Below are 27,661 nucleotides of genomic sequence, written 5' to 3'. Positions count from 1 at the left end.
ATTAATATTCATTCATTCATTCATTCATTCATTTGTTTTCTATACTGCTTATCCTCACGAGGGTCGCGCGCATGCTAGAGCCTACACCCTGAACTGGTCCCCAGCCAATCACAGAGCACATAAATACAAACAACCATTCCCACCACACTCACACTCCTGGCTCCCTCCACCCACTCACTGTTTTTGTGTCCCTGGGCAAGACACTTCACCCAGTGGTCACTCTCTGGCCAACCCCACACCTGACAATTTAGACAAATGCGTGCAGAACCTTAGTTCAGCCTAACCGTCGTTTCCACTTGGACGCATTTCACTGCAACACACAACTATCCGTATGGAGGAGCTGTCAATTAAACCACGTCTTGCATGAACTGCAAGCGGTAGGTAAGTTATCCATGATTGCTTTTAGTCGTTTCCGGTCAGGTTTTCTCACTCTTTTGACAGAAGCGCGATTCAGCACATAAATCTGTTAATAATAGAAGCCATTTGTAGCAGCATTAGTGGGCGTGTAAACCAAGAATGAAAACACGAGTGTCCATGGGTTTCCACTTCTGTATTATGGTCTACACGGGTTTGGCCGCCATGATGGTGAGCAGAATGCATAAAACTATGCTTTTAAATCGGCACACTCTTCACACAGCTCAGCTATTAGTTGCTTTATTAGACGATTCAGTCTTCAACCAAATTGTCTCCAGTATTGCGCACACTAGTGTATGAATGTGAGTGAATGTTTGGTGGCGGTCGGAGAGGCCGTAGGCACGACATCGCCGCCATGTTTCCGTCAGACAACCCCAGGACAGTTGTGCTACAAATGTAGAATACCACCATCAGTGTGTGTGACAGAGGAGTGTATGGATAATTGGGTGGGGGTGAAGGATAGATCTTGTCTGCCTTGTGTAGTCCAGGGATCTTGGCCTCAAAAATGTTGATGGCCACTGATATCGAGAATGGTTACTTTTTTGAGGGACCAAAGTATTTAAGTGTTTTTTGCGTCCTCTAGCGATTGTTTATGGGAGTGCTTGCAACCACTAGAGGTCGCTGTTCTTGTTTTTCCCATTTGGCAGCTGAGCCAAAGCCATCATCATCTTAATTTTTTTCACTGATAAATTATATTTTATCTCAGTTTTATTTTGTTTTCAAGAAGATAATATATATGTTTCTATATATTATGATGGACTCATTATTTTATGTGTTTGAGTGTGTGTGTTTTGTGGCCTTCAGGTGCCATTGTGTGTATGCATACTCGCACTTATTGAGAGTGTGTTTACTTAAAACTGTTGTTGTCTAAACAGTTTCTAACAGTTTTTAGGATAAAACTTTGATACTTTCAGGCTGATGATTCTCTGCTGTCGCTCGTTAAAGTGACCAGTGACTGTCAGTCTGAATTATCAAACATCTTTGTGGGAGGATGATCAGCTTGTCAGCTTATCTTAGTAGTCAAAGTTTTCCAGCAATAAACATGACAGCACTTGAATTGATGTTCCGGAAGGGCAAAGTCACACACACACACACAAATGCACACATTAGGTGTGTTTTAGGAATGTGCAGCCATCAACATTCCTCACATTCCTTTAATAACACATAGCCGCTGCGGTGGGAAGTCTTCTCACACACATATAAATACACACACAGAAACAATGATGAGATATATTTGAAAATATTTTATTTAAAGGTCAAATTTTGCTATTTTTAATCTTTTTATCAGTTATTAGGCAAGAGAGTGTCCTGGTCATAATGTAATTTTAGTGTATATTTTCCGACTCTATGTGATGTATATGTGTGTACTGAGGGAGGGTGTGGCCTTAGGAGATCAACACCCTTCATTAGGTGTGCACAATTATGAAGCAGCTTATTTTCCCCTGCGCCCCCAAAAGACTGTGAAAAGTCAATAACTGTAAAACACATTTCAGAGGGATGCACCACTCTTGAAATTGCCAAAATATGAGGACATGACCACAGAACCGCAAATGCCCACAACGTTCACCAAGAAACTGCAAAGAGAAAAAGATGCAAATGAACTGTCAAATATTTGACACAAATCTAACCTGAAGCTACCAAGAATCCATTATCCTCCAGTGCTGTCATATTCCAGAATAATAATCTACCTGGAGTGTCCAGAAGAAGAAGAAATGCTATGGCTGCATCAGCAATGAGCCTAGCTTCACTCTGATGCCAGCAAGATGGAGTATTTTATATTTACTCATAAACTTTGCCCAAATTATTTCCTGAATTTAAAATGATTAATCATTTTTAAAAGCTAATCCCCAAAAAAAGGTCAGAAAAATTAATTCAGATTTAGATTTATTCAGATTGATGATGCATCCCCATCGGTATTGATATCGGCGATACTGGCGCTGTATTGACTTGGTATTGGATGGATACCAAATCACAACATAGCATGGATCCTTGTTAAAAGTCAAAGTCTTTCACCGATGCAGAGATGATGGACTGCATTGCGATTGAGGAGGTGGGATCTGATCAAATTAGAAACCAGATAATGGCGTCAATCAAATAGGTATATATGTATATGTGTTTTCAATTTGTGGAATGCTACTGTTTGTTTGAAAGTCATAATGGGATAGCGCATGTTCAGTCCTTGGACCCACACATTTGTGAAACCGTGGCCCTCTTCGTTATGTACATAGCGACACATAATTCAACGACACATAAAGGAAGCTGCCATGATTTGTTTCTTGTCACCAGGCTAATTATGACATAACAGTCTTCTAAAGCAGAGCACATCGTTGCTCATTTTGAATATGTGACTGGGAACCCACCTTCATCTTAATAAATATGCGTGTCATGAGGCTGGCTGTACGCATTCCTGCACAGGACCGCATTCCAGTCCATTTATGTCCCAGCATCTCGCTGCATCAGCGCACCAACTCTTGTCCGCAACCTTGTCGACACTTGAAGTATGCCAGTAAAAGCTTCACTTTTTTTTTGTCTGTTGTGTAATGCATGCTGTTGTGTTCGCTGCGGTTTGACTTTCACTCTGTTGTGGAGTCTTGATGTCTCCCCGGAGATTACACACCAGTCATCAAATATAGATGAGTACACGCCTCCGTTATTGATGGACACAGTGTGCACGCGGGGCTATAATGACTGCACCCATAAAATGTAACACCCTACAACATATGAGTTATTAAAACACATCTAAGGTATTATTTATTAATATAGGTACTCTACATGTATTTTCACAGCCTGCATTATTATTGTTTGTCAGGGCACTGCGTTGTATTTTGTTGCATGTTCGGAAATCTGCAAAAAAAAAATGTTTGCAAAGAACAAAATAAAAGCAGGTGATGCTTGCGTAGATGTTGAACTTCGACCTCTCGAGACTGTCTCATAATGTGTGTGCTTCTGAGGTTTCAGTGTGATGACCTTCAGGTCAATCAGCTGTGAGAAAGCGCTGACCTCCAGTAACTCCTGCTGGGGGGGGGGTTGACCTGATTATACGGTGTTTGTCTTATGTGTGTTTGTGTTGTTTGGTCTAAAACTTGGACAAATTAACCAACTTTTGCTGTAACTGTTTAACGTTCAAATTGTTTGACATTTTATATCAATACCAGGTTGCAAGGGCCTGTTCAGCAAGAAGTACTGGAATTAGGAACCCACATATTTACATTGAATGACACTCTATAGTATTCACAGTATAGACTGAAGGGCAGGGTGACCTGGAAATGGAAACTTTTAACTATTTAGAGTACAAACGATTGGATTGGAGAATGTTAAAATGGGTTCTGTGTCTTCCTACTCCCTTTCGGACATGCGGAATTGTGTAACATGAAGCATTTAAATTTGAACTGTATACATATTTGAAATAAATTAAACGATAACCATACATTTTAAAGCTTACCTGTCAAATAAGCATGGTTCCATTCTTATAGTACAGTACAGTGTTCCATCGCGGGTCACCTTTTGCAGTTTTTTTTTAAGAGCTTTTAAAAATATAATTACATCCTATGAATGCTGTTACAAGCTGGCCCTTTAAAAAAATGCATTGTGGCAAGTTTAGTTTTGTAGTTCTGTGTTTTAGCAGAGGCTGGTGTAGGTCTATTCTCTCTCTTCTCTCTGCACTGCCATTTGTCTTGTGCATCCTGATTGGCTGTAGGTTATTGTCAATCAAGCTCCTTCGTGCCACTTCCTGCTGCGGTCATAACTACCAAACTAGCTAACCGTGTGAGCTACTTGCTAACCACCAATACTGTAAAAAATAGTAGAAACTGAAGAAGCTAACTGTAAGGAAAATACGATGACGGGAACAATATGTTTTACCAAGGATACAAAAACGCTATACGAATGTTAGAGGAGTGAAATACTGGTGGGTTACTTAATCATTTCCTGTGTCCAACTTAGTCAACCATTAAAAAAGTAACCACATTCTGTACTAGTAGTACATTTTAAATCATTTTTACCTTTACCTGAATGTTGTCTCATACATAAAGTTTATTTTATGTGTATTTTACGTTTATGTTTTCACATTGCTTCTTAACTGTTATGTATTTTAAATCATTTATTGCACATTCTTTTATTGTTTATTTTTGTTGTAGTTTGGCCAACAATGCGTCATCAGCGATAACGTCAATAAAGTTGCATTCAAATTCTCTTCCTCACTCTCACTGTGCTCCGCCCACCTCTTCATCCTCTCTCGCCGCATTCCCTCCCTCCCTCCCACGGCGGCCTCTCTCAGCAGAGGCATGTTGCTGCTTGTCCCCGCCGGAAGCTCCACACACTTTCGCTGTTTTCTTGCGTGGATTTTGAAAGTTTTCACATCTCACCTTTAGTGACTTTTACTGTCAGCGAGGGGGAACCCACGCGTGGACGGCTGACGTCACACAGGACCCTCTCCTTCGTCTTCGTATTTGGAGGATAGTGGGGGAGTCACGAGGGACACCATGGGATTCTACGGCACTTTGAAGCTCATCTTCTTCAAGGTGAGCGGACATTTGTTGATTTATTATTATTGTTATTTTTACAGTATTGTTTTTATTATTTTTGAAGGGTGTCACGCGCATTGAATGGGATGACAAGGCGTTTTCCTGCGCGTGCGCGCGGCCCACTGCGGCTTGGACGTGAACGCGATTATTGACTGATTTACTGATGCGGTGCATCACTTAATATTTAGACCAGTGCTCACCTTTGTGGCTGTGAAGTGCTTCATTCATGCAGTGTTCATTTGGTTCTTTTCCATCCATCCATTTTCTATACCGCTTGTCCTCATGTCAGAGCTGGAGCCTCTCCCAGGTGACTTTAGAGGGGAGAAGGGAGGTACACGTTGTACTGGTCACCTGTCTATCACAGGACACAATGATGCAAACAACCATTCACAATCTAGATTCTACAATTAACATAACGTGCATGTTTTGAGGATGTCTGAGTACCTGGAGAATACCCACACAAGCATGGGGGAGAACATGCAAACTTCATACAAGCGAGAGTCAAACCCAACTATCCAGATTGCGAGGCTGTCTTGCTAACCACTAGGCTAACGTGCAGCATGTGGTTGTTTTGTTATGATAGCAAAACCAGTAAAAATTCAGTGCATCTTCTAAATTTATACTAGAATGTCACGCTTATTTTAACTGTACTTCTTACATAATTTAAGGATACATTTCCATCCCATTTTCCTTAATCCTCATTAGGGTATGCTGGAGCCTACCTCAGCTGACTTTGGGCGGAAGGCAGGGAAAATCCTGGACATACCGTATAGACTAGGGGTGGGCAAACTACGGCCCGGGGGCCACATCCGGCCTGCCAAGTGTTTGAATACATAATAAAAGCCCGTTCTTTCTATAGTATTTCATTTAAACTTAACATACAACCAGGCATCATGGCTTGAGCCAACCTTTTGATGGTTTAAGTATCTGTTTTATCAATTTGGTTATTTGATGTGGTTTGCTGTTTACAAAGTGCTCCTGAAAAAAAGGACACAACACACACACTTTTACAGGTGGACTGTTGCGTGTAAAATATATAGTCTGGCCCCCCATAAATTTTTTGCGAGTCAAAACATTTGCCCACCCCTGGTAGAGACAAACAACCATTCACACACTCATTCATATTGACGGACAATTTAGAGTCGCCAGTTAACCTAACATGCGTACTCGAAGAAAACCAACACAGGCACAGTGAGAACATGCAAACTCCACACGTAGATTTCCAACAAAGATTCAAACCCAGATCTTCCACATCTCTTGACTGTGTGGCTAACATGCTAACCACTAGTACACCGTGCAGCCTCATGCAACATTTGTGTCCTATTAGAACACAAACTAATCTTCTTTATGCGACTTGAGTTGCACAGATCTGTGAAGCACAATTTTTCATGTTTGGAATATAGATCACAATCATCTGGGGATAATAATGAATTAATTAATTGATAATATATATTTTTTTTTCACGCATATGCTGTAGTATGTTCAGGGCCATTTCTTTTTTTTTTTTTTTAGAATTCTGATTATTATCAGATAGAAACTTCCAGAGGTGTTTCTGCTGTTTTTCATGGGAGGTCCTGGAAGGACAGTTGACATTTTGTAAAGTAGATGTATTGAAAACAATCAAGTCAAAAACATGGTGCACGTGTAATGAAGACAAAATCAGTTAATTAATGCAATCGCTTCTCCCGCAAGCTGATGAATGACAGCCAGAGAGCTTCGGAGGGGGATGCAGGGATAAAGGGGGACGTATCAATCATCATGCCAACAACAGTGCAGAGTGAGTTATTGAGTAAAATCGCAGCATTTGTGATTATTTATTCTAAATACTTTTACATTTTTGGACGGCATGTTCTCCACTTGTGTGCACATGTTTTCTCCGGGTACTCCCATTTCTTCCCACATTCCGAAAAAACCCAAACATGCATGTTTAGCATGCATGGCGACTCCAATTGTCCATAGGTATGAATATGAGTGTGAATAATTGCCTGTGATTGGCTGGCAACCAGTCCAGGGTGTACCCCGCCTCTCGCCCGAAGTCAGCTGGGATAGGCTCCAGTATACAATAGATATTTTTGGACGTGTGATCCAAGATGGCTGAATAAACAAGCAATGCTATTCGCCTTAGCTATCACTGTAGCGTAAGACTGTGGAAACGACTGCACGGCTTGTTTACACTAAAGCCATTTTATATACGCTTACCATGAGTTTTGCACACAACACTTCACAGCTGTCATGCAAAGGCTAAAGGAGCTTTTCAGCAACACGAGAGAGACACCGATTTAACTATATACAGTTTCACCACACAGAGGGACACATTTTTGTCCAAAACCCAGGTTCCACAGGATATAACATGTTGCAAGTTTTATTTGTTCACACAGCACTATACACGACAGCATTTCTTGTCTCTATGCACATTTATGATTTCTCCTCTGTTCTCTATACTGCCATTGCATTAATTCAATGACACATCTTCATTTTGACTTTGTGGATTAGTTTGTGGGGTCTTTTGATGGTGAAAGGTGGTGGTTATCAAATGTAACCATGGACGAGCGATTGCAATACTATGTTGTGCCTATGTGTCGATTATCACCCGCAACTAATGACTTCCCAACAAGCTCCCTCTACTACCTCGTCACTGTAAACCAATGTGGAACAATAAATATGTAAATTATGTGCTGCTATGAAGTAATCATATTCTTGCATTTGACATTTGTTCATCTTGTGTATTTTATTGCAGTGTGTAAATAAAAAGCATATTTCGACCAAGCATGATATATAGTAGTAGCATCATATGTTGGGGGAGGAGAAAGTGAAAGTGTAGCACCACGGCAGGGTAAGATCGGAATGATGTTGTGGCTTGCAAGCTGACCACTGCTGCATCTCCTGGCTAGCTGCTCTATTTTGGATCAGCGCTTCACGGGCGACATTCCAGTCATGTTCTGCATTCCTGCATAGGTCCTAAAAGATGATGTTCTTAGGTCATGCATTTACAATTTCTCCTCTATTCCACTCTTTGTGGAGTCTTTCTATTGTGAAAGGTGGTATTTTAATGACTGTAATTGACATGATGCGATTGCAATACAGTCCGCTAACGAGTCAATCTTCATTTGCCACTATAATGCTCCAACAAACTCCCCTCTCCATTGCTACGTCGAAGCTGATTTGGCAATATTTATTCCAGAAGTCACTCTTAATTCATGTAAAGCCAGTTTAAGACAAAATATTTTGATGCAATTACCACCATCATTAGTGAGAACACGTCTCCATGTTTCTCTCTTCAGATGAAGAGGAAGCTGGATCACGGCCCGGATGGCCGAACCTTCTCCTCCGGCAAGAAACATTGCAAAGGCAACGGCTACTTCAGGTACGATCGGACATTCCAGCACTTTGGAAAACAAGTAGATGTTTGCTATTTTTTTTTCCCTCTCTCCTGTTCAGTCCTTCCAGTCTGGTTCAGGCCACGCCCACCACATTCGGGGACCTCCGGCTGGCCAACGGGCATTCTGCCCAGCGGCGGCGTGTTACCTCAGGCCCACCCCCCTTTGGCCTGCAGGATTGGCTTCAAATGTTTCAGGCAAGTGTGTAGATTTGTCCGAGCTGGGCTGCATATAGCATTAGCATTGTTGTTAGAGGCTACATTAAGGATTCACATAAAGGCAGAGTGCACAAAGTGTCTCAGCTGTCTCATTGCTGCCTTCAAGCTTATCTTACATAATGCGTACATTCTCGCTTGGATGGAGATGCAAAATGGATGTGGAACATTGTCAGAAATGCATTCAAAACAGATGAAAGCACACACAATCACTTAAATAATAAAAATTCACTTTGTCCTCCACAGACGTGGAGTGGTCCTGAGAGGCTGCTGGCTCTGGATGAGTTGATTGACAGGTGTGAAACGGGCCAGGTGAAGCACATGATGCAGGTTATTGAGCCACAGTTCCAGAGAGACTTCATATCCCTGCTGCCAAAAGAGGTGTGAACTCGGGCTGGGAATCTCAGGGTACCTCACAACATGGCTCACGATAATGATATCTCGATACGGCGATAAGGGTGAAACACAAAAAAAATGTTTTGGATCCATATATATATTTTGGAACATAATTTAACAAACAGGTATAGTGCAAAAACAATGACAAATCTATTAAGTACAAACAAATATTGAGCATTTTGAAAGAAAAATCACCATCTCTTTTAAACAGATTAGCTTAAATTAAAAATTAAGTAAAATATATAGTTCTCCAACCTTTTCTAGCTTTTTTAACATTTATTTTCCCCGTTTATTTCAACCAAAACAAACTTAACTAGCTTGTTTTAACAGAATGTTGGTATCCACTATACTTTGACAAAAAGAAAGGAAAAGTGATATGTGTTTTTATGACTGGCAACATTTACACCTGTATATATTATATAAACATGATCCATGTGCGTTTATGTGTAGCTGGCCCTGTATGTGCTGAGCTTCCTGGCTCCCAGAGACCTGCTGCAGGCTGCCCAGACCTGCAGGTACTGGAGAATCCTAGCTGAGGACAACTTGCTCTGGAGGGAGAAGTGTCACGAGGAAGGTACACCAGCACTCTGTGCCCATGCTAATGAGGCTACCAAGTGTAGCACAGTCTCACCGGCAACTTTGTGTCCCCCCACGCAGGTATATCGGAGCGCTCGTCCCCTCGCCGCTGGAAGTGTGCGATGCCCGGTGCAACTGTCAGCGTGTGGAAGTCGACCTATATCCGACAACACCGCATTGAGAACAACTGGAGGAAGGGGGGCATGCGGGAGGCAAAGGTACTTTGGTATACAGTCGATCGTTCACCCCACCCAACCACCCAAACCCCCTCAGCCCCCTGCAAATGGTGAATAACTGCAAATGTGGGGCTTTCTTTTGTTTCTTTGTTTTTTCCTTTTAATTGTGGTAATTGTTTTAATTCTGTAAAGCACTTTGTGTTGCATGTCTTTGCAGGAAAAGTGCTATACAAATAAAGTTAATTTGAAATAAGGGACACACCCATAAAAAGCCTTAAAAACGCCAGATTCTGATGCTTTAACTAACTAATAGGCCTCTCAAAGCAATTAAACACATTTTAAATTCAGTTTTACACATTAAACAAAATATAAAGTAATTGCACTGATAAAATATGCAGTTTCCTGACTTGACCCCCCCCCCCCCCCCCCCCACACACACAACCACCCATTTTCTATGCACAGGGATATGCTTGAACCTATCCCAGTTGACTTATGGTAAAAGGTAGACTGGTGGCTTTCTGTCTATATTACCATTAAAAATATATATAATTTAAAAGGAGAGAAAATTAATGATTGTTAAACTGAATAGGCTCTACCGTACGCACATATAGAAACTCCACCGCTATTTGACATACAAACTGAGCATGTGTGCGTCTGTCAGCAGGTGTTGAAAGGTCACGATGACCACGTGATCACCTGCCTACAGTTCAGCGACGACCTCATTGTCAGCGGCTCGGATGACAACACGCTCAAAGTGTGGTCAGCTGTCACCGGCAAGGTAAGATATGCGCGTCTTTTCACTGACAGTGAAAACTGTTTGAGTTTCGGTTGAACATTCTTGAAGCAGACACGCCTGCTCCTCCTCAGCCTCAACACGCCTGCAGCCTCAAGGCATACACAATTAAATACACTTTGGTTGAATCAAGTGACAAGATGAGGTGTTCCTGCACCATGACAACACGGCAAGGTCATAAATTAATCTTTTTTTTTTTTTACCCTTTATTTCCTCTCAGTGTTTGCGTACGTTGACGGGTCACACGGGCGGCGTATGGTGCAGTCAGATGGCACTCGCCACAGTGATCAGCGGCTCCACCGACCGGACGCTACGGGTGTGGAACGCTGAGAGCGGGGAGTGCATCCACACGCTCTATGGACACACATCCACCGTGCGCTGCATGCATCTGCACGGCAACCGGTGAGCCACTATTGCAGCACATCTCCATGACAACAAGCATTTATCGTGCACACTATGGGTTGTGGTCCAAATGCTTTGGAAGACATACAAACATGTAAAACAGATATTTTCTAAGTTTTCCATCCTTAGATCATGGGTGTCAAACTTCAAAGTCATGGTTGCCCCTCAGAGGGCCACTTGTAACTGCCAATATATATGAATATAGTAAATAACCTCATATTATTACACAATTCCCCATTCATTTGATTATTATATCTTTGCTGACACTCTGATGGTTAACTTGCTTTGCAATGAGAAGTGATGTCAAGGTGACAAGCAGACATTCAAGTTTTTGATAACGCGGCACGACGGTCGAGTGGTTAGCTAGGAGACCAGGGTTCAATTCCACCCTCGGCCATCTCTGCGTGGAGTTTGCATGTTCTCCCCGTGTATGCGTGGGTTTTCTCCGGGTACTCCGGTTTCCTCCCACATTCCAAAAACATGCTAGGTTAATTGGCAATCTCGCCCAAAGACAACTGGGATAGGCTCCAGCACCCCCGCGACCCTCATGAGGAAAAAGCGGTAGAAAATGAATGAATGAATGAATTTTTGATAACGGAAAATGCTTGGAATATCTTGCTACATGATCAGATCACAAAGTGTAGAAGAACATCAGGAAGTATAATTTGTCTGTCAAAATGAAGTGCATTATTGTGGTGGGCCACATCTGGCAACCCGGCCTTCAGTTTTGACACATGTACCTTTTTAGATAAGTGGTTACCGCCATGTTTTTCAACCACACTTGCTCAAATTTCACATGTGCTTGTCAGTTTCCTAAAGGTGTTTTTGTGAGTGAGTGAGTGGGTGCTTGTGTGGCAGCATCATTATTCTACCACAGATGCAAGGTCATAGACTCCAGAGAGTTGATACCAGTGTCACCATGTGCCGTGTTTGTCAGAAACATCACAAGCAACACAGTCTGTGTGCATGTTTTGACAAATGTTCACCCTTTTCTGTGCAACGGTTCAGGTCTTACACCACTGGGTGTCCTAATTGTTTCAGTGTGAAGTGGGTGAACACATCAAAAAGTGCTAACTGGGACCTCCTCTAGGGTTGTGTCAGGCTCCCGGGACACAATGCTGCGTGTGTGGGACGTGTCGACGGGCCGCTGCGAGCATGTGCTGACGGGCCACGTGGCAGCAGTGCGATGCGTCCAGTACAACGGGCGACGTGTGGTCTCTGGCGGCTACGACTACATGGTGAAGGTGTGGGACCCCGAGACGGAGATATGTCTGTTCAATCTACAGGGGCACACCAACCGAGTGTATTCACTGCAGTTCGATGGTGTCTTTGTGGTGAGCGGCTCTTTAGACACATCCATCCGAGTGTGGGATGCAACGACGGGTAAGACATCCAACATTATAGAGCATATCGTGGTTAAGTCGTGTTGAATTGGACATGTCTCCCTCCAGGTGCTTGTGTCCACACGCTAACAGGCCACCAGTCGCTGACCAGTGGCATGGAGCTACGTGACCACATCCTGGTGTCCGGGAACGCTGACTCCACTGTGCGTGTTTGGGACATCCGAACAGGACAGTGTCTCCACACACTGCAAGGTGAGTTGTCAACACATGCCCACAAAAATTGGACATGGTGTCAAAAGTTTTAAAGCTCACAGTGCAGTATCGTGTTTCTATCAGGGCCCAACAAGCACCAGTCAGCGGTGACGTGCTTGCAGTTCTGCAGAGGTCTGGTTCTGTCTAGCTCGGATGATGGGACGGTCAAACTGTGGGACCTCCGGACCGGCGCCTGGCTGCGGGATGTGGTGGCATTACAGAGTCGTAGATCAGGTATGTGCCCACCATGTTACTCTGTGTACTTTTTTTTAAAGGAAGCAAGTCTGATGTGGAAGTGTACTCAACAGGTGGTGTGGTGTGGCGCATCAAAGCCTCTGACACGCGGCTGGTCTGCGCTGCTGGCAGCAGGAACGGGACAGAGGGTACCAAACTGCTGGTGCTGGACTTCGACTTGGACGACCGACAGATAGACAAGAAGAGACAGACCGAACCAGACAAGGACAATGGGAAAGAAAATTGTATTTTCTAAATACTGATGTGTTTCACGAACAGTTGGAGTGGCAACAAACGTGAAGGTGGCTGTTTGATAAAGCTAAACATTGCCATGACAACAAGTGAATGTTGCGAGGATGAATGTAGCAAGAAGAGGCTGGACGTATTGCTGCTCGCCAATGAGGTACTCAACACACATCCATGGACACCAACTCATCAGTGTTGCCACAGCAACAGACCGCATATTGCATCAGTGTTGTCCGGTGTATTTGGATGGATATGGGTATGAAATCAGTGGACAAGATCATTTGGGATCATTTCCCTCCATCGGTATGTAATCAACTTATTTTTCCACATACCGTATATGGCCAAAATGTGTGTTTTCTATCTATTGCAAACTCTTACTTGGTGTTTTTTTTCCCAATAATTACTGACTGATGCCTGCTGACCAATGGGACTTGTGATGTTATGGGAATTAATTATCTCTAAATAATAAACACCACAAGGCCGGATATCATCTACAAACCAAATAGTTTTAACAAGAGAATAGGATCGATAGTTAAAAACAATTCCCCCCCTGCCAGATATGAAGCTGATGGGATGTGTTGCCAAGCAACACCTACAGCCAATGAGGGGATGTCTGGTGGTGTTCACCCTAGCAACAAGTGCTAGCTGCACACGTTTTCATCTGTGGATTTTGGGCTGTGTGTGTGTATGTATACAGTGTAAATAGCAAAAAAAAAAGGGTGTAAATATTCAGATTTTTCTAAAACACTGGAATGGTGGAATGAGGAGTAAGATGGATGCAAGTGTCAATAAAGAGATCTTTTGTAAAATGCTGACTCATTCATAAGGATGATGAAGAGTCACCCACATTCTTCACTTTCTCTGCTTGGGAAGGAAGTACCAGTTGCCATGGTAACACTGCGCTATCATTCATTGCATGTTCTTTCTCTTGCACTGTTCATTAACGAGACTAACATTGCATGTTTTATTTATTTCACAGCACCTTGTGACAAAAAGTCGGCATCTTTTTGTTAAGACAGCTTGGTTTTATCGCCATCACTAGTAAAGATGAGGCTTGTATCCTAAAATAGAGCTAGTCTAGTCATCTGCACTTGAACCAAAATGATGTCCAGAGACAAGATGCTGCAGCCACAGCGTTATCACTTATAAAATGGCTGATCAATGTTTTTTTTTTTTTTTTTTACATGCAAGGCACTCAAGCTAATTGAAAGAGAGACGACCAATGGATGTAATTCAACTAAGTGACTCATGTTGGCTGAGGCTACTGGCAGTCGCTTTAAGCACTTTACTTTTTTTTTTTTTGCCCCAAATGCTCCATGTCCAGTTTTTTTTATTTAAACTTTATTTTTACCAGAAAAAAATATTTAAGAACCCATTATTATATACAATGCCAAGCTGGTATGTCATTACTATCATGATGGTGTTACGGTATCTGTCTCACACTGGTGGTGCCACTGTGAACTGCAATTTGTATTTAACCTTCAAGTTATTCAAAAACTCATTCTCTTATACAATAACCTGGTAGTTCTGGTTTGGTATGGTATGAAATTGTATATGTAAATGTATTTGTCGCCCTTTAGTAGTGTATTAGTAAACTGTGAATTGTGTTTAACAGCATGTTAATTCTGCTAATTTGTTTATTTCATTAGATAAGTAATTTAAGAACCAATTCTCACTCATGGTAACTCAATTATTCTTCTCATGGTATTATAGTATTTGGCTCTCTCTGGTGGTACAATGGTGAACTTCAACCATCTTCACTGTCTTTATCGTTTATATACTTTTACTGCATGTTTATTTCATATGTATTATTTCAATGATGCTCAGTATATAAAACAAGTTTAATTGGATGTAAACTCTGACATATGAAACAAGAGGAGTAGGCACAACAGTGTTTCAGGTGGCGTCACATGACCCAACACTTAACAGTCCAATGTGGGGGGAAAAAAAACAACACTGGTAATGTTGACAAAATACAATAGCAGTGCAGACGGCTGGTGGCGCAGATCACCTGATGGTGCGGTACATCATGAAGTCCACCGTGGTGCATCGTGGGAACATGCCAATGGAGCTCTCCTCCACCGGTGTGTAGACTTTGATCTGCCGCATGTGTGTGTCTCTGCCATTCTGGTGGTTGGCCAACACTGCAATCTGGATCATGAAGGTGCTGATGGGCTCGTTTGTCTGCTAAAAAAAAGAGGTTGCTGTATGACTCACTGGTGGAGCTGTGCCATTGGACATTGGACTGCCGCATGCATACTGGATTACCTGGTTGAGGAGTGAGATGTGAATCCATCCGCTTGGCTCCACCATCTCCAGCTGCTGCATTGGAAAAAGAGGATGGCGGAGATGTCAGACACAATCACACATTTTGAAATCATCATCTAAAGCTCTCACCCTGACTTCTTGAAGGTTGTGGAAGTTGTTGCCAACTCTGACAGAAATCTTACTGGGCGTGTAGCTCTCATCTGATTTGTAATCAGCGTAAATACACAACATCTTGACCTTTGTCCTCCTCCTGTGTGCAGCAATGAGGAAAGGTCAAACAACACAAAGACAAAAAGGTACGACAAAGAAATTTCTGGCAATACCTAAACTGGATGTTCACTAAGTGAGGCTGGGATCCATCCGACTGCCAGTACGTCTCCAGGTTATCATCCCTGAGCTGGTCCACGCCAAAGCCTGCAAAAGGGAGGAACTGCTGTTCAGCAGACAAACTCAATATCTTACGCTGCTGTTGTGGGACTCACTAGGCTTGCAGGAGGACAGTGACCACACCGCCTGTGACCCAATCTCCCGCACAGTACCGGTGCGTTCCAACTGCTTGGGATCGGCTCCAGGTGGCGTCTTGCTTGGCGTGGCCATCGTCTAAACTTGGGCTTTTCCAAGTGGAGCAGTGAGGCTACACTCTGGGCCCCCCCAACTCCCCACAAAAGTGATTTAGGGGTGTTTTCTCTCTCACCATAGGAACTAGCAGCCTGTAGGTTAGAAAAAAGATGTTTTTCTTTATTTTTTTCAAGATACTGCAACTCATACACGACCAGTATCTTGACAGCCAATCTGACATTTTTACAGACTCTTTCAAGATGGGAGAAAAGAGAGAGAAAAGGAAGAACGTTTTCTGCTCTTCAAGAGATCACATTCCTGACAGAAATGGAATACATGGAATACACATTGCCAAAACATTTGACTTTTAGAGGCTGTGGCCTTAAAACCGTCATCAGCTGATTAACAGCTTATTTCACATTAATGTGTTTTTTAATACTCATTCAATACACTCCCATTTTTTATTTTTGAAGTTCCACTTAAAACCTCCTTAAGATTCAACAGTGCGAAAACGTACATTTTTGCAATTTTGATCAGGAGTGTGTGAATATTTTTTTAAATTAATATACGTTTCAGATGGAGTTTACGGTTGCTCTCGCATTAGCTGTTAGCAGCTAGCTAACGAGTTCCCGCTGTCAATTCCAAAAACAAACAGGGCACATCATTGTGTGAAATATATTGAACTTACAGAGTATGGCCAGGATCAAAACACCAAATGATTTGTAGCAATCGCCAACATTTGTTGGAAGCAGCAGCTTGTGAAGACTTGTCCTGACTGCTTGACGCGTAATTTTGACGTCACTCGCTGACGTCAGTCGCGCTCTTCCTACGCAAGCGCGCCATCTTTCCGGCCGGCTTCCAGCAGTGGAACACGTTGCTTGTGGGAAGTTTTACTGTGGATTATTTTTGTGTGCTCGCTGCTGTTCTTCTTTATTAAAACGATTTTGGATAACTGGGGCCAAGGCGGGGTGAGTAGTTGTCTTTGACAATTGAACGTGTCCGCTTTTTGGTGACCGCCACGGAAGCGACTTAATTCCGCGGCGAGCAGCTGCGTAGGCCGCCCGTCGCTAATATAGCACCATGCTAAAGCTAAGCTAGCTGTTAGCAATATCACTAACAAGTCGTATGTGTTGTTGGCTTGTCCGTTTAAACCACACGGTTGAGTACACAACCAGTTTGTCCAAGTTTAGCAGATTTGTTGCGGTCATTGATGTTGTAAAAGTACGATGAAAATGTATGCGGTTGTTGTGAGTACCGCCCTAAACCTAGCATGTTTTCCATAAAATATAACACTTTCTGCACTCGAAAAGCTAAGCATTTAAAATGTTTAGGTTTGTCAGGTCAACGGTTAGGTTGTCCAGTGATGGCATAAAACGTGGCTGGGGACAGATAAGAAAATGACAGCTGCCGTTCGTCCATCGGCTCCACACACAATTATGTATAGAGTTCGAATAAACTCATCACGTCACACTGTGTTTTGTGTCAATGGCATGACAGGTACTTAACAATTCACATATCAGCAAGAATTTGGAGGCCTCAATTGTTTGGAGCGAGCTGAGGCAACCACAAAAGGCCAAAATGTTGAATGGAGTCTGACGTGGCTAGCTAGCATAGCTGGTGGTTAGCTAGCAGAAACGTCACTCAGAAATTAATTGGCTAACTTGTACTTGCATTTTATTTGTTTAGTGCGTGAGTGTACAGACTTGATTCATAACCATGCTTTCTATAAGCGAATCAGACAGTAGTAGATTAATCAAATAGCCCAAAACTATTATTAAGTATCACACAATAATGACAGTACACAGGAAGACTCTCTGTTGATAATATTGGATATTAAAATTTAAACCAGCAAGACATGAAGTGTGCCTAACCTAACTCACCATTTTGAACTGTTTGGCTAAAATATATCCAATTTGCCTTCAGCTTTGTGGGTCCCAGTGTCCATCATAACAGTGGCCCACCATGGCGGACAAAAACACCAGGATCGCCATCGTCAACCACGACAAATGCAAACCTAAGAAATGTCGACAGGAGTGCAAGAAGAGCTGTCCGGTCGTCCGCATGGGTGAGTGTGTTGTCACGGGGAGCCGGTTGGGCTGCAGTTGCTGACGCTAACAATTGCTGATGTCGACAGGGAAGCTGTGTATCGAAGTGACCCCCCAGAGTAAGATCGCATGGATCTCGGAGTCCCTCTGTATCGGATGCGGAATTTGCATCAAGGTACTAATCTCTCTAGTCGGGACGGTACCACGGTAAAGTCTTGCTTCATGCAACAACATTGTGTCATTGCAGAAATGTCCTTTTGGAGCGCTGTCTATAGTTAACCTGCCCAGCAATCTGGAGAAGGAAACCACACACAGATACTGCGCCAATTCCTTCAAACTTCATCGGTACTACGATTATTCCCCAAAATGTCATCCAACAAGTTGTGTTGTACTTTGATGATCATGTGCATGCAGATTGCCCATTCCGAGACCAGGGGAAGTTCTGGGGCTAGTTGGGACCAATGGTATTGGCAAGTCCACAGCGCTGAAGATCCTGGCTGGAAAACAGAAACCTAACCTCGGAAAGTTTGATGTGAGTTGTCTCACACACACTTACACACTTGCCCATAAAAGAGGAAATAAGTGATCCCGCTGTGACTTCACATACCAGAACCCTCCAGACTGGCAAGAGATCTTGACCTACTTTCGAGGTTCGGAGCTGCAGAACTACTTCACCAAAATTCTGGAGGACGACCTGCGGGCTATCGTCAAGCCGCAGTATGTGGACCAGATCCCAAAGACTGTCAAGGTAAGCGTAGTAGCCACCCGCGTGCCTTTTGGGGGTTTTCACGGTTTCCTTTGTGGCTGTCACAGATAGTTTGTGCCCGCAGGGGTCAGTAGGCGCCATCCTGAGCAGAAAAGACGACACAGACACGCAGGACCTGGTTTGCGAACAACTCGGTAAGACCCCAAATCTAAAACCACCCTCTTATTAACACCTGGAGGAAGTGTTTTGATTGGTTGTCTTGTTGCTGTGCAGATCTTACTCACCTGCGTGAAAGAAACGTGGAGGATTTGTCCGGAGGGGAGCTGCAAAGGTTTGCCTGTGCCGTGGTCTGCATTCAGAAAGCTGACATGTAAGGAAGCCCCCCCCCCACCTGTGACGCTGCCACGGTCGCTTTGACTACATTAGCCGCTTGCAAAATGACATGTTTTTATTTCTCTGCTGCAGTTTCATGTTTGACGAACCGTCCAGCTACTTAGATGTGAAACAGAGGCTGAAAGCCGCCATCACCATCCGCTCGCTCATCACGCCCGACAGGTAAGTTAGTATGTACTTTAACTCATTCGCTAGCAAACATGTATTTATACAGCTGACTTTTTTTTGCGCGAGAGGCACAGAGAGGTGATTATGCAATTGCACAATAGAAGAGTTCATGATGGAAGTTTTAAGCCAAAAAAAAAACGTCCACAAGGTGGCAGGAATGCATTTTATAAGAGCTCGGCCTGCATCTCTCCCATAGAAATACATGCTCTGCAACAACCAGGAAGTGGAAATTTGAACACATGCACACACACACAGGGCAGTTACAAATGTGAAAATGGTAAATGGTTTATGGTCTTGTATTTATATTTGTATATTCATAAAAATGTTTTGTGTTTACGTTGTTTGGCGAAGTATATTTGGCTAAATTTATATATGGCTAAATTGTGAAAGTTATGCTTGAAATGTATCTTCACAAAAAGCCTTGTTTCTCCCATTTTTGTTGAGACCTGATATTTTGGTGAAACTTATGAACTTAGAACCCATGTTCCACTGCTGATTACTAAAGAAGGGAAAATGGTTCAAACAAACGTTTTTTCTGTAATCTTTCTTTTGTTATATAAGTCTATATAGCCGTACGACAGCCTTGAAAAATCAGTCAAAATCATCAAAAATGGCTGGCACTGAGGGGCAGCCCTTCAAAAATGGCTGTGATTGAATGACTTAAACTATATTCTTGGAAGTGCGTGTTAAGTTATTCACTTTGTGTTTATTAAGGTATGTCATTGTGGTGGAACACGACTTGAGCGTATTGGACTACTTGTCTGACTTCATCTGCTGCCTGTACGGAGTCCCGAGCGCCTATGGAGTTGTCACCATGCCCTTCAGTGTGCGAGAAGGTAACATGCAGACTTGGCATGCATGCCTATTGATCAAGATAAGATTAAGATATGCCTTTATACGTCCCTCAGTGGGGAAATTTGCATTGCACAGCAGCAAGAGTACAGAGTCAGTTAAGCAGTACAAAATACACAATATAGAAAAAGAAACAATATAAACAACCCAAGTATTAACAAAATCAACAGTTTTTCCCAGAGTTATATACAATACAGTATGTAGATAATAGGAAACGAGATGAGATATATGACCAGTCTATACACTGAGATCTTGCTAGTGAGTTAATATGAGATATTATGGAAATACTTCACATAGAACTTATTGCATTTAGAGCCCTTAATATTGCACATGGAGGTTGATCAGATCAGCATTGATTTCCTTAACTTTGTGGGATTGTCCAATGGCCGATCCGCTGTGATGAGTTTGTTTCTGTGTTGTCAGTAGCTTACATCCTGTTCCATAGTAGTCTTCTCAAGTATGTTGAATGGTGTGAAGCAATATATTTTGCTTCAATGTTGATTGACATTTTTAATTTGATCCCTGTTCGCCAGCAATGTTTTGCATGCATTTTAGATTTAGTAGATAGCAAGCAAATGTTTTGCCTCCATTTTTTTGTCCAAGATGAGTTGGTGTTAGTCTTTGCAGACATTTTTGTTGTTGTTGTGAGGTAGGGGCGGGTGGTATGTCCAGCTGTGACCCATAAGGGGATGAGATATTTTTTGCACATTTGGTGCTTCTAAACAAAAGCTGTAAGGCAGGGGTCTCAAACTCAATTTACTTGGGGGCCACTGGAGCTAGGGTCTGGGTGAGACTGGGGCGCATCAGGTTTTCAAAAAAAAAAAAAAAACACTTTTTCAGTGCTTTGATCTCAGTCATGGATGATGAGAGAAAAACTAAAACAGGTGGGCTCATTCGCTTGCGTATGGGTGGGGCAAAATCGCGTCAATTGTGTCCGGTGTGCACACAGCTTTAAGCTCTCATTTCTGGGTACATGAAACCATACGGTATCCATATCAAACTATTAAGGCGGGGGCCTCAAACTAGCATCCTGCGGGCCGCATTTGGCCTGCGGGCCGTGAGTTTGAGACCCCTGCTGTAAGGAATACACATTACTCTTAGGACATCACATTGGCAGAATAGGGGATGTTTAATTTAATGGTATGCTGTGACGTTTATCCCCCAGGCATCAACATCTTCCTGGACGGATACGTTCCCACGGAGAACCTGCGCTTCCGCGAGACGTCCCTGGTGTTCAAAGTGGCCGAGACGGCCAACGAGGAGGAAGTGAAGCGACTGCGTCACTACCAGGTGAATACGGCCTGTCTCCCCTTCATCCTCCCCTCGTCTTGGTGTGCTAACAATAAGCGTGATGTGTGGTTCAGTATCCGGAGATGTCCAAGACCATGGGCGAGTTCACGCTGGATATCAAGGCGGGAGAGTTCACGGACTCTGAGATCATGGTCATGTTGGGAGAGAACGGTACACAACAGCAGTGACACTATGTGGCCTGCACGGTGGCCTTTGTGTTCATAATGTGTGTGTGTGTGCAGGCACAGGAAAGACCACTTTCATTCGGATGTTGGCTGGAGGACTCAAACCCGACGGAGGAGGTGAGAGTGTTCTGTGTGTTCTGAAGTGAACCCAAACGTGCGTATCAAACGTGGATTCCAATGTGTTTCACAGGCGACGTGCCCATTCTCAACGTCAGCTACAAGCCTCAGACCATCAGTCCAAAGTTCAAGGTCGGTCCAACGGACTTCCTGTCCTTTTTTGATTCTAGTAGGTGATGTCATCCAAGGTGAATGCCAGTATTTCTAATGTATATATTTTGTGTCGTTGACTGCAGGGTAGCGTGCGTGCTCTTCTGCACGAGAAGATACGAGACGCCTACACGCACCCACAGTTCATCACGGACGTCATGAAGCCCATGCAAATTGAGAGCATTATCGACCAGGATGTATGTCACACCCGAAGAAACTAGCTCATAATGCTAATCAGGTTATCAAACAAATGATGTGTTATCCATTTGTGGTGTGCAGGTTCAAAACCTGTCTGGCGGTGAGCTGCAACGAGTGGCGCTCACGTTGTGTTTGGGCAAACCAGCCGACGTCTACCTGATCGACGAGCCCTCCGCTTACCTGGACTCGGAGCAGAGATTAATGGCTGCCCGGGTTATCAAGAGGTCAGCGTCTACGCTCGGTCGTCTCGACTTCTTGACGCTTGTTTCATCGTTTTGTGTGACGTCCGCGTCTCGCAGGTACATCCTCCACGCCAAGAAAACAGCCTTTGTGGTGGAGCATGACTTCATAATGGCCACCTACCTGGCGGATCGCGTCATTGTCTTCGACGGGATTCCCTCCAAGAAGACTGCGGCCAACACGTAAGTGTTGCAGAGATACCGCTGCCTCAGGAACGTGCTGCCGTGGCTGCGTTGTGACTTGTGTGTGTGTGTGTGTGTGTGTGTCTGCTGCAGTCCGCAGGGCCTTCTCGCTGGTATGAACCGCTTCCTGTCGTTGCTGGAGATCACGTTCCGAAGAGATCCCAACAACTTCCGGCCCCGCATCAACAAACTCAATTCTATCAAGGTATCTCGTCACGACAGAACATGAATGCACCTCTCATGAACAATACAAGATACGTATGTTCATAAAACACCACGCAACCTTTTAATGGGATTTTCTTTGGTGGGGGGGGGCATACTTTAGTTGTTCACTGCTTAACTGTTAATTTGTGAAAAGTGTGGCTTTAAGGTTTGAAATGTTGCACAACTTGTTGCTAGCTTAGCACTTAATGGTGGAATATCGAATGAAGTGTTGCTTTGTATGCTCCAGGATACGGAACAGAAGAAGAGTGGGAACTATTTCTTCTTGGACGACTAAAGACATCGTGTTTGATCAACCGTGACTTCCCGTGATTGTTGCAAGCAGAAACAGCAGAAGGTGATCGGGAGAAGATTGGGTTAAGAGCTGACAAACCTATACCATCATGTTATGTGTCATGGCTACGTTCACCATCCAGCGCTGTTGTGAAATGTGCGCAGTTGATACTCGGTCACTGTGGCATGTCAAGTTGTGTATCCAAGTTATGGTGCCCAAACATCAACAACAAATAAAATGTTGCCAAACAGGCAGGGTGTGATTGCACTTTTGTGTAGTTACATGTATGTGTGTATGTATATACATATATATGTACATATATATACATACAATGACACATACATATGTGTATGTATACACATACGTATGTATATATATACATACATGTGTGTATACGTATATATATACATGTGTGTATACATACGTATACACATAGGTATGTGTGTATACATACGTATACACATACGTATACACACATGTATGTATATATATACACACGTATGTATGTATACATATACACACACACATGTATGTATATATACACACACATGTATGTATATATTGCTTCAGTATATTGCTTGATGTATATATATGTATATATATATATATGTGTATATATATACACATATGTATATATATGTGTATATATAAACATACAAAAAAACGTAAGGGGTTAGTATGTCGTTTTTTTCAATCTTTTCAACTTGCTGAAAATGCACTTTTCTGGTCAAAAAGACACTGGAAACCTCACACACACTCAACAGGGGGCCCAGAAGCACCCAAAAATGGCATAAAATGCCAAAGTTTGAGGTTGTCGATTTTTGAAAAAAACGTAAGGGGTTAGTATGTCGTTTTTTTCAATCTTTTCAACTTGCTGAAAATGCACTTTTCTGGTCAAAAAAACAGGGGAAACCTCACACACTCAACAGGGGGCCCAGAAGCACCCAAAAATGGCATAAAATGCCAGTTTTAAATTTTGTGATTTTTGAAAAAAACGTAAGGGGTTAGTATGTCGTTTTTTTCAATCTTTTCAACTTGCTGAAAATGCACTTTTCTGGTCAAAAAGACACTGGAAACCTCACACACACTCAACAGGGGGCCCAGAAGCACCCAAAAATGGCATAAAATGCCAGTTTTAAATTTTGTGATTTTTGAAAAAAACGTAAGGGGTTAGTATGTCGTTTTTTTCAATCTTTTCAACTTGCTGAAAATGCACTTTTCTGGTCAAAAAGACACTGGAAACCTCACACACACTCAACAGGAGGCCCAGAAGCACCCAAAAATGGCATAAAATGCCAGTTTTAAATTTTGTGATTTTTGAAAAAAACGTAAGGGGTTAGTATGTCGTTTTTTTCAATCTTTTCAACTTGCTGAAAATGCACTTTTCTGGTCAAAAAGACACTGGAAACCTCACACACACTCAACAGGAGGCCCAGAAGCACCCAAAAATGGCATAAAATGCCAGTTTTAAATTTTGTGATTTTTGAAAAAAACGTAAGGGGTTAGTATGTCGTTTTTTTCAATCTTTTCAACTTGCTGAAAATGCACTTTTCTGGTCAAAAAGACACTGGAAACCTCACACACACTCAACAGGGGGCCCAGAAGCACCCAAAAATGGCATAAAATGCCAAAGTTTGAGGTTGTCGATTTTTGAAAAAAACGTAAGGGGTTAGTATGTCGTTTTTTTCAATCTTTTCAACTTGCTGAAAATGCACTTTTCTGGTCAAAAAAACAGGGGAAACCTCACACACTCAACAGGGGGCCCAGAAGCACCCAAAAATGGCATAAAATGCCAGTTTTAAATTTTGTGATTTTTGAAAAAAACGTAAGGGGTTAGTATGTTGTTTTTTTCAATCTTTTCAACTTGCTGAAAATGCACTTTTCTGGTCAAAAAGACACTGGAAACCTCACACACACTCAACAGGGGGCCCAAAAGCACCCAAAAATGGCATAAAATGCCAAAGTTTGAGGGTGTCGATTTTTGAAAAAAACGTAAGGGGTTAGTATGTCGTTTTTTTCAATCTTTTCAACTTGCTGAAAATGCACTTTTCTGGTCAAAAAGACACTGGAAACCTCACACACACTCAACAGGGGGCCCAGAAGAGCCCAGAAATGGCATAAAATGCCAGTTTTAAATTTTGTGATTTTTGAAAAAAACGTAAGGGGTTAGTATGTCGTTTTTTTCAATCTTTTCAACTTGCTGAAAATGCACTTTTCTGGTCAAAAAGACACTGGAAACCTCACACACACTCAACAGGGGGCCCAGAAGCACCCAAAAATGGCATAAAATGCCAAAGTTTGAGGGTGTCGATTTTTGAAAAAAACGTATGTCGTTTTTTTCAATCTTTTCAACTTGCTGAAAATGCACTTTTCTGGTCAAAAAAACAGGGGAAACCTCACACACACTCAACAGGGGGCCCAGAAGCACCCAAAAATGGCATAAAATGCCAGTTTTAAATTTTGTGATTTTTGAAAAAAACGTAAGGGGTTAGTATGTCGTTTTTTTCAATCTTTTCAACTTGCAGAAAATGCACTTTTCTGGTCAAAAACACACCGGAAACCCCACACACACTCAAAAGGGGGCCCAGAAGCACCCAAAAATGGCATAAAATGCCAAAGTTTGAGGGTGTCGATTTTTGAAAAAAACGTAAGGGGTTAGTATGTCGTTTTTTTCAATCTTTTCAACTTGCTGAAAATGCACTTTTCTGGTCAAAAAGACACTGGAAACCTCACACACACTCAACAGGGGGCCCAGAAGAGCCCAAAAATGGCATAAAATGCCAAAGTTTGAGGGTGTCAATTTTTGAAAAAAACGTAAGGGGTTAGTATGTCGTTTTTTTCAATCTTTTCAACTTGCTGAAAATGCACTTTTCTGGTCAAAAAGACACTGGAAACCTCACACACACTCAACAGGAGGCCCAGAAGCACCCAAAAATGGCATAAAATGCCAGTTTTAAATTTTGTGATTTTTGAAAAAAACGTAAGGGGTTAGTATGTCGTTTTTTTCAATCTTTTCAACTTGCTGAAAATGCACTTTTCTGGTCAAAAACACACCGGAAACCCCACACACACTCAACAGGGGGCCCAAAAGCACCCAAAAATGGCATAAAATGCCAAAGTTTGAGGGTGTCGATTTTTGAAAAAAACGTAAGGGGTTAGTATGTCGTTTTTTTCAATCTTTTCAACTTGCTGAAAATGCACTTTTCTGGTCAAAAAAACAGGGGAAACCTCACACACACTCAACAGGGGGCCCAGAAGAGCCCAAAAATGGCATAAAATGCCAGTTTTAAATTTTGTGATTTTTGAAAAAAACGTAAGGGGTTAGTATGTCGTTTTTTTCAATCTTTTCAACTTGCTGAAAATGCACTTTTCTGGTCAAAAAGACACTGGAAACCTCACACACACTCAACAGGGGGCCCAGAAGCACCCAAAAATGGCATAAAATGCCAGTTTTAAATTTTGTGATTTTTGAAAAAAACGTAAGGGGTTAGTATGTCGTTTTTTTCAATCTTTTCAACTTGCTGAAAATGCACTTTTCTGGTCAAAAAGACACTGGAAACCTCACACACACTCAACAGGGGGCCCAGAAGCACCCAAAAATGGCATAAAATGCCAAAGTTTGAGGTTGTCGATTTTTGAAAAAAACGTAAGGGGTTAGTATGTCGTTTTTTTCAATCTTTTCAACTTGCTGAAAATGCACTTTTCTGGTCAAAAAAACAGGGGAAACCTCACACACTCAACAGGGGGCCCAGAAGCACCCAAAAATGGCATAAAATGCCAGTTTTAAATTTTGTGATTTTTGAAAAAAACGTAAGGGGTTAGTATGTCGTTTTTTTCAATCTTTTCAACTTGCTGAAAATGCACTTTTCTGGTCAAAAAGACACTGGAAACCTCACACACACTCAACAGGGGGCCCAGAAGCACCCAAAAATGGCATAAAATGCCAGTTTAAAATTTTGTGATTTTTGAAAAAAACGTAAGGGGTTAGTATGTCGTTTTTTTCAATCTTTTCAACTTGCAGAAAATGCACTTTTCTGGTCAAAAACACACCGGAAACCCCACACACACTCAACAGGGGGCCCAGAAGCACCCAAAAATGGCATAAAATGCCAAAGTTTGAGGGTGTCGATTTTTGAAAAAAACGTAAGGGGTTAGTATGTCGTTTTTTTCAATCTTTTCAACTTGCTGAAAATGCACTTTTCTGGTCAAAAAGACACTGGAAACCTCACACACACTCAACAGGGGGCCCAAAAGCACCCAAAAATGGCATAAAATGCCAAAGTTTGAGGGTGTCGATTTTTGAAAAAAACGTAAGGGGTTAGTATGTCGTTTTTTTCAATCTTTTCAACTTGCTGAAAATGCACTTTTCTGGTCAAAAAGACACTGGAAACCTCACACACACTCAACAGGGGGCCCAGAAGAGCCCAAAAATGGCATAAAATGCCAGTTTTAAATTTTGTGATTTTTGAAAAAAACGTAAGGGGTTAGTATGTCGTTTTTTTCAATCTTTTCAACTTGCTGAAAATGCACTTTTCTGGTCAAAAAGACACTGGAAACCTCACACACACTCAACAGGGGGCCCAGAAGCACCCAAAAATGGCATAAAATGCCAAAGTTTGAGGGTGTCGATTTTTGAAAAAAACGTATGTCGTTTTTTTCAATCTTTTCAACTTGCTGAAAATGCACTTTTCTGGTCAAAAAAACAGGGGAAACCTCACACACACTCAACAGGGGGCCCAGAAGCACCCAAAAATGGCATAAAATGCCAGTTTTAAATTTTGTGATTTTTGAAAAAAACGTAAGGGGTTAGTATGTCGTTTTTTTCAATCTTTTCAACTTGCAGAAAATGCACTTTTCTGGTCAAAA

General features: G+C 42.3%; 3 protein-coding genes across 6 annotated transcripts; 2 read left to right on the top strand and 1 right to left on the bottom strand.

Moving 5' to 3' along the window:
- The first annotated feature begins 187 nt into the window (after nt 1-187).
- On the top strand, nt 188-13,772 carry LOC131125937 (F-box/WD repeat-containing protein 7-like). 3 transcript variants are annotated; one of them, XM_058067998.1, is made up of 13 exons: nt 188-377; nt 4,785-4,934; nt 8,219-8,301; nt 8,376-8,511; nt 8,776-8,910; nt 9,376-9,499; nt 9,583-9,719; nt 10,339-10,455; nt 10,691-10,872; nt 11,963-12,255; nt 12,324-12,467; nt 12,552-12,701; nt 12,776-13,772. In XM_058067998.1, the coding sequence occupies exons 2-13, from the start codon at nt 4,896-4,898 to the stop codon at nt 12,955-12,957; spliced, it is 1,722 nt and encodes a 573-aa protein (XP_057923981.1). In that variant the 5' UTR covers nt 188-377; nt 4,785-4,895; the 3' UTR covers nt 12,958-13,772. The 3 variants fall into 3 exon arrangements, with proteins under 3 accessions (XP_057923981.1, XP_057923980.1, XP_057923982.1); XM_058067997.1 differs by having other exon boundaries at nt 203-381; XM_058067999.1 differs by having other exon boundaries at nt 209-381; nt 10,342-10,455.
- Nucleotides 13,773-14,769: 997 nt separating this feature from the next.
- On the bottom strand, nt 14,770-16,612 carry anapc10 (anaphase promoting complex subunit 10). Of its 2 annotated transcripts, none has more exons than XM_058068082.1 (6): nt 16,462-16,612; nt 15,698-15,925; nt 15,539-15,629; nt 15,345-15,465; nt 15,216-15,269; nt 14,770-15,134 (listed from the first exon to the last, which is right to left on the bottom strand). In XM_058068082.1, exons 2-6 carry the CDS (start codon nt 15,810-15,812, stop codon nt 14,955-14,957), a joined length of 561 nt encoding a protein of 186 aa, XP_057924065.1. In that variant the 5' UTR covers nt 15,813-15,925; nt 16,462-16,612; the 3' UTR covers nt 14,770-14,954. The 2 variants fall into 2 exon arrangements, with proteins under 2 accessions (XP_057924065.1, XP_057924066.1); XM_058068083.1 differs by having other exon boundaries at nt 14,770-15,131.
- abce1 (ATP-binding cassette, sub-family E (OABP), member 1) lies at nt 16,573-23,045 on the top strand. The gene is made up of 19 exons (XM_058067994.1): nt 16,573-16,741; nt 17,697-17,838; nt 17,908-17,993; nt 18,066-18,163; nt 18,233-18,350; nt 18,429-18,566; nt 18,649-18,718; nt 18,798-18,894; nt 18,990-19,079; nt 19,800-19,921; nt 21,103-21,227; nt 21,302-21,398; nt 21,470-21,529; nt 21,603-21,661; nt 21,766-21,876; nt 21,959-22,101; nt 22,177-22,299; nt 22,393-22,504; nt 22,751-23,045. Exons 2-19 carry the CDS (start codon nt 17,736-17,738, stop codon nt 22,796-22,798), a joined length of 1,800 nt encoding a protein of 599 aa, XP_057923977.1. The 5' UTR covers nt 16,573-16,741; nt 17,697-17,735; the 3' UTR covers nt 22,799-23,045.
- Nucleotides 23,046-27,661: the final 4,616 nt, after the last annotated feature.

Source organism: Doryrhamphus excisus, chromosome 3, assembly GCF_030265055.1.
Source record: "Doryrhamphus excisus isolate RoL2022-K1 chromosome 3, RoL_Dexc_1.0, whole genome shotgun sequence".
Classification (NCBI taxonomy): Eukaryota; Metazoa; Chordata; class Actinopteri; order Syngnathiformes; family Syngnathidae; genus Doryrhamphus; species Doryrhamphus excisus.
Note: the sequence above shows the minus strand (reverse complement) of the source record. Positions and strands in the feature narration are given on the sequence as shown.